Raw genomic sequence first — 7,162 nt, forward strand, 5'->3', positions numbered from 1 at the left:
GTACCTGTACAATTAGTGCAGAAGTGTAGTATGAGTACATAAATCAATGTGTACCCAGTAAGTATCTAATTTAACTTCGAAAATGCAGTAGCGAGAGATCAGCATCGACACTTACTAGTGGTCCTGTAATATATATACATAAAAGTAGACAGGTATGAAACATAGCAAATAGCAACGAAATAAATAAATGTGTATAACATGAATCTCAATAAAAGGTGTCCAAAGAATTTCAGAAATTGCTTCGGTAAAACCACATACTAAGCTCTCCTTCATCATGCTCTTGGTGCATGTTAATTAACGTACGCTGCCTGTGTCAGCCATGGCGAAAGGGAGAGGTAGAGGACGCGACATGCCTAAGATGCAACCCCTGGCTAACTTTGTAAGCTCGATGGTAACACGTAACCAACCACTGATGGAGAAATTGACGTAAGAGATAACTACACCAACCTCAATCCCCATTGTAGATCCAGCTAATATTGGAGGAATTCCCTACTGTTATGCCACTATGGGTAAAGTTTCCTAAATTACCTATGTCGTGCTGGGGAGCTGGCTCTTTAAGCATGATTGCTAGTGTAATTGGGACCCTTGTATTTGACGATGAGTGCGCTACTAAGCAGACTCGAGTATCTTATGCTCGAATGCTTATTGAAGTTGATATAACCAAAGAACTGCCCACTTAAATCATGGTTATGGACCCTTATGGAAAGAAGTTTCAACAATCTATAACCTATGACTGGAAACCTGCTTATTGTGATAAATGTTTGGTTGTTGGACATAAATGCACTACCTAGGCACACCTTGTTATACAACAACCAAATCATATAAGGAGGGAAATGGTAAAAAGGCTGTTACACAATAATAGAGAACCAAAGGGCCCATACATGTTATAATTGAACCTCAGAATACAAAACAAATTGCACCTGTTGAACAAGAACTATAGGGTAATAACGTGGGAGCTGCAGGCCAACATGAGTAACAAGGTTAGCTTATCCTAGGGGGACTAAAGAGCTATCTCAACACTAACACAACCTTACATGTAGCTGCAAAGGAGAAATAGGATGACATGGGCAAAGCAATGCAGAATATCACTAAACTTAACTTCACCAGCTTCCCAACTTTGACCCTATCCTAATGAAGAATAGATTTGAAGTTGTATCAACAAGTAGATATGAGGATCAAATACCACCCGGGGATAGAGGTGGAAATACCATGCAACTATGATGAATTGGTTGTTCTAGAACATTAGGGGTGTAAATAAAAGGTATAAACAAAAGGAGGTAATAGAGTATATTAGAGTAAATAAAATTAAGTTGTTAGGACTCATAGAAGTTAAAGTGAAGGAGCATAATGCCCAGAGGATGCAAAAGCTATTGCACCTGGTTGGAATGTGCTAACAAACTACCAAGATACAATCGATAATTCTGGATACTATGGGAATCCACTAACCTATTGGTTAGTGGAATTAACTATGATGCTCAAATGATACACTGTTAGGTAAAAAGTAGAAGAAGTGATATTGACTTCTTACTCACAGTAGTGTATGGATACAATAGGATTGAACAAAGAAGAATCATCTGGGATACTCCACAACAACTCTCATTAAGTATAACAGTCCCTTGGATGATAACTGGCGATTGTAATGTAATGTTATACCCCAATGTCAGGTTATCTGGTAACCCAGTAAGCTACTCAGAAATTCAAGACTTTACTGCCTGCCTTCAGAACACTACATTAATAGAACTACCTTGGAAAGGTGATTACTATACATGATTTAACAAGCAACATATATCTGATAGGGTTAGAAGTATGTTAGATAGAGTGTTTGGCAATTATGAATGGATGATGTCTTGGGGTCATATAGAAACAAACTATGAATTGCCTTAAATATCTAATCATGCTCCTAACTTTGACATCTTCCACATGGAAAATGTAAAGTGCCTTTCAGATTATTTAACATATGGACAGAATATGATGACTTCTCTCAATTAGTTACTAGCATATGGAGTTCACATAGTCCACAGGGTAGTTTGAAATCAGTTTGGCCAAGATTGAAAGATTTGAATCTTGCTTTGAAATCTCTGAATTCTAAGGAATTCAGGGGCATAACTCATAAAATTGAGAAGGCTAGAATTGAGCTAAGTGACATACAAGGAAAATTTTCACAAGATTGCACTGATACTTTACTTAATATGGAGAAAAAAGTCATACTAAACCTTGAGAAGTGGTCTTTAATTGAAGAAAGTGTCCTTCAACAGAAAGCTATAGCAAAGTGGATACAGCTGGGGGATTCAAACTCTAAGTACTTCACCGCAATGATGAAGGATAGAAGTCAAGAGAAGCAAATCATAAAAACTACAACTTTGCTAGGAGACAAGCCAACTGACCTTGATGCTATCAAAAGAGAGATTGTTGATTTCTACAAAAGTTTAATGGGAACAGCTGCAACTACTTTGCCTGCCATCAACAAAACATACATGAAGCATGGGCCTACACTATCTCACCAACAAAGGGTTGATCTATACACAGAAGTAACCAATCAAGTGATCGTTGGGAGCCTTAAAGCAATTGGTGATGATAAAGCTCCAGGCATTAATGGCTTTAATGCAGTTTTCTTCAAGAAAGTCTGAGACATTATCAATATACAGATCATAGATGTTGTGAAAGAGTTCTTCACAATTGGGAAGCTCTATAAGGCCATAAACTGCACTACTATTACATTGGTGCCAAAAGTTAATAAACCTACTACAATCAAAGAGTACATGTCAATATCATGTTGTTCAATCCTCTACAAGATAATCTCTAAACTCTTGGCCTCCAGATTACAGAAAGTCATGCCTTACATCATTTGTGAGGCTCAAGCAAGCTTCATTTCTGGTAGAAATATTGCTGATAATGTCATTCTAGCTCATGAGCTAGTTAAATCCTACACAAATGCTCATATTTCTCCTAGATGTATGATAAAGATTGATCTTCAGAAAGATTATGACTCAGTGGAATGGATCTTCTTACAATAGGTTATGAAGGAGATTAGATTTACTGACAGGTTTATCAAATGAATAATGGAATGTATTAAGACTGTCAACTATATTATTCTTGTGAGCGGAGAAACCATAGAACCATTTAATGCTGCCAAGGGTCTTCGATAAGGAGATCATATTTCCCCTTTTCTCTTTGCTATAGTGATGGAATACCTGAGTAGATCACTGCATGGACTTAAGAAGGAGCCTGACTTCCAATATCATCCCAGATGTAGGAAGCTTGGTATCACTCATATGAGTTTTGCTGATGACCTTCTGTTATTTTCTAAGGGTAATCTATCTTTTGTGGCTACACTTTACAAATGCTTTACTCGATTCTCTCAGGCATCATGCTTACATGCTAATCTAGGAAAAAGTTCAGTATATTTTGGTGGTGTAAAACAAGCTGTGAAGGACCGGATATTGGCACACCTAGGATTTACAAGTAGACCCTTACCCTTTAAGTACCTAGACATCCCTTTGTCTACAAAGAAAATAACTCTTATAGAGTGGCAACCATTGATTGAAAAGATCACAACCAAGATTTCTTCCTCGACAACTAAAAAGTTATCTTATGCTGGTCGTGTACAGCTGGTCCAATTTGTAATATTTTGTATACAAGCATACTGGGCTCAATTGTTTATCTTACCTGCTATAGTGCTGAAAATGATAGAGGAATTTTGTTGAAGTTATATCTGGTTTGGAACTAATACAATAACCAAAAAGTCCTTAGTAGCATGGGAAAAAATTTATACTCCCAAGTGAGTTGGTGGACTTAACCTCATCAACCTTTCTCTGTGGAACAAAGTAGCTGTTGCCAAATCTTGCTGGGACTTAGCACATAAACAGGATAAGCTATGGATAAGGTGTATCAACGCATATTACATCAAACACCAACAACTCCATCATATGTCTATACCTCAGCAAGCTAGTTGGATGGTGAGACAAATAATAGGATCCAGAGCAACTCTGCTGTAGACAGAAAATATACATGACAAGAGGAAAAGTATCATTAGATAAATATACCTGCAACTCTTAGGTGAATTACCAAGAGTAAACTGGAAATGTCTGATTTTTCATAATACTGCTAGGCCAAAGGCAGTCTTCACTATGTGGTTGTTGCTACATGGAAGATTACCAACTAAAGATAGACTAGCCAGCTCGGGAATAACTGTTACCTCTCAATGTGTTAAGTGTTAAGATCAGGATAAATCAAGGGAGCACCTCTTTGTCACATGGCCATAAATTATTGAACTGTGGAAGAAAGTAATGTCTTGGGTCCAAAGATCACAAATTTCTCCCACTTGCTGGGATCAACATCTTCAGTGGATCATCAAACAAGGAAAAGGGAAGTCCAGAAGGCTGGCATCTTCAAAATTATCTATGTTGAGGTTTTCGCATGCAATATGGATAGAGAGAAATATGCATATATTTGAGCAAAGGTATCGAGGGAATGATGTACTGGTGCGGGAGATTACACACTTATGCAATGCTAGAGTAGTTGCTCGATCTAGGAGTTACATACAACAGTTTTGGTTAGGAACAAAGTAGATTGAATAGTTTGTTTTGTAAATAGGTACATATTGTTTTTGTCTTTAAGTTTTGAGATAACAAGCTGAGTTAGCATGGTTATGGTTTTCTACAGTCCTTCTTTGGTGATTAATACAAAAGAAATTTAATTACCAAAAAAAATCTCAATAGAAGAATAAATACGAAATTGTCAAATACCGAATAGTGCCTCGAATGGAATATATATGACTGATATCTTGTGCAAATATCAAATTCGGCTAGGATACTCATATGTGCAATGACTCCCTATCGAAATATTATGTACGATTTTGCTGAGGCGAACAACCCAATTCGGTAAGAGTGGTGTTACATGATACTTCTGAGGTCGTATAGCCCGATCCCATAAGTGTGTCTTGTAATACTACCGAGGCGAACGACCGATTCTATAAGAATAGTGAAACTTTTAATGTTTCACTAGCCCAACTTGCAAATATACATGTGAGTTTAAGTAATTATGAAACTACCTATCAAATAAGCACAACATGAGGATATGAACATAAGAAAAAACATAACTCTACTGATAGTCAAGTATCCCGCCAAATCTTAATGCAACAATTGAACTATGTAAATTCTAGTCTCAAGCTCAATCATGATTTCAAGTATTTAAACAGGCAATATTAATTCAGTTAGTACATTTAAAGTATGATATAAGTTTAGGTCTGCCCGAACATATTGAGAACCTAGCATATGCACGGACGCTCGTCACCTCGTATATACGTAGCTCCCATAATACGTAGCACATAACAAATAGAATATCTACGAGGATAAATTCCCTCATATAAGATTAGACAAGAGACTTACCTTGCTCCAATCCAATAGCCACGCAATCCAATACCACAAAGAAGAACGAAGTATAAAACGAGTAAAGGCATGCGATAAGTAACACAAGTAATAAGTAAAGTCACACAACATGTAAAGGCAAATAGCGGGTAAAAACATGTAGCAAGTAAGAGCACGTAGTATGTATAGGCATAAATCAAGCAAAAATATTTAATGAGTAAAATCATGAAATAAGCAAAGGCATTTAGCAAATAATCGCAAAAAATAAGTAAAGACATGAATAAATTAGTCCCACCCACTTGCTTTTAGCCTATAAAAATTCATATGCACTCTTCACCTTGCATATACACGGTCCTCATTTAGAACATATAGCAATTAGACCAATTGCTACACCTCATATTTTGGTACGCATAAGTATGTCACAAGTCAATTAGTGTAAGCTATGAGATCCACTTTGAAAGTATATAAAGTAAGTTAATCATGTTACCTTGGAGGTTACAAATATTTAAGATCATGATCATCAAGTACCAATAGGGTTGGAAGGTTTAGAAGCTAAACGAATCAAGGAAATTAAGTTTCATCGAAAGTCGAAAAGTTGAGAATGTTATAACGTGTACTTTTAGGGTGAGACTCGAGTGCTTAACATGATAAGAATATGATATTATGAGGCATTTTAGTCATATGATAGTCGCGTATTAAGTTTTGAATTCAAGCGAGTTATAAAACAAAAGTCGACGTAAGGCAGCACAAGTTACGTTCATAAATTTTACTGAAATTTGGGTTTAATATAAATGAGCCTTTCTCCCAATATACTTGGAGTTACGAGGTGATCCACCCACTAAATTAAAGATCTATGAGTCTAGTTTTCAACGCATTAAAGCGTTTGTCCATGAATCATAGAAGTAAAGATATTCGTATTTTCGCGAGACTGCGTAGACTGGTAGGTGACAAGTAGGTGTGCTGTAAGCCCCCATAAAATTTAGTAAAGGAATTTAAGGTTTCGTGGTGCCGAGGGTAGGCTTAATTCTTCGCGGCGAATTGCTCGCCGCAGCTCGGACTTTTTGGGTTGAACAATGCGTTGGGAAGTTGAAGAAAATCTTCAGAAGCGCAGGGTATTTCTGCGGTTCATTATGTGGTCGCATAATTGATAAGCGGACCGCAGATTTATCGCGAATTGAAGCAGGGAGATTGTTGAATATGAAGGTCATTTCTGCGGTCCATTATGCGATCACATATGCACTTCGCGGACAGTATTTCAGTCGCAGACTTGGAATGAGGAAATCTTGAAAATGATTATGTGGTCTAGTCTATAGTCGCAGAACAAGTATGCGGACCGCAGAACAGGTCTGCGGACTGCAGAACTGTCGCAAACTGGGTCAGGAGAGTCCAGTTTTTGGGCATCATTTTCGCGACCATTATGCGGGTTGCATATCAATTATGCAGCACGGTCTGCGATCGCATACCTAGTTTCGGCAATTTTAAGTTTTGGGAATTTTACCCGATCCCATTTTTATAAAAAGGCTTTGGGGGTCATTTTTAAGGGATTCATCTGATACTTTTTTTTAGAGAGGTGAGAGTATCTTAGAGAGAGATAGAGAAGACCTAGCCATTTTTTATCAATTCTTGCTCAAGGCTTGAAGATTTCACAAGGATCTTGCTAGGGCTTCAAAGAGGTAAGAATTTTATTCCCCAAATCTTCAATTTTGAGTTTGGGATAAAATATGTGGGATTGGAAGTATGATTCTTCGGTGTGAGAATATTATGTATACATGCATGTACCAATAAGGTTTGTGGGA

The 7,162-nt window shown here is 37.3% G+C and overlaps 1 protein-coding gene across 1 annotated transcript; it reads left to right on the forward strand.

The window, feature by feature from the left end:
• Positions 1-319: 319 nt before the first annotated feature.
• On the forward strand, positions 320-2,627 carry LOC108943014 (uncharacterized). The gene is made up of 4 exons (XM_033652888.2): positions 320-379; positions 465-623; positions 1,495-1,753; positions 1,966-2,627. The coding sequence occupies exons 1-4, from the start codon at positions 320-322 to the stop codon at positions 2,625-2,627; spliced, it is 1,140 nt and encodes a 379-aa protein (XP_033508779.2).
• The last annotated feature ends 4,535 nt before the right edge of the window (positions 2,628-7,162 follow it).

This window comes from Nicotiana tomentosiformis, chromosome 2, assembly GCF_000390325.3.
Source record: "Nicotiana tomentosiformis chromosome 2, ASM39032v3, whole genome shotgun sequence".
NCBI classification, from domain to species: domain Eukaryota; kingdom Viridiplantae; phylum Streptophyta; class Magnoliopsida; order Solanales; family Solanaceae; genus Nicotiana; species Nicotiana tomentosiformis.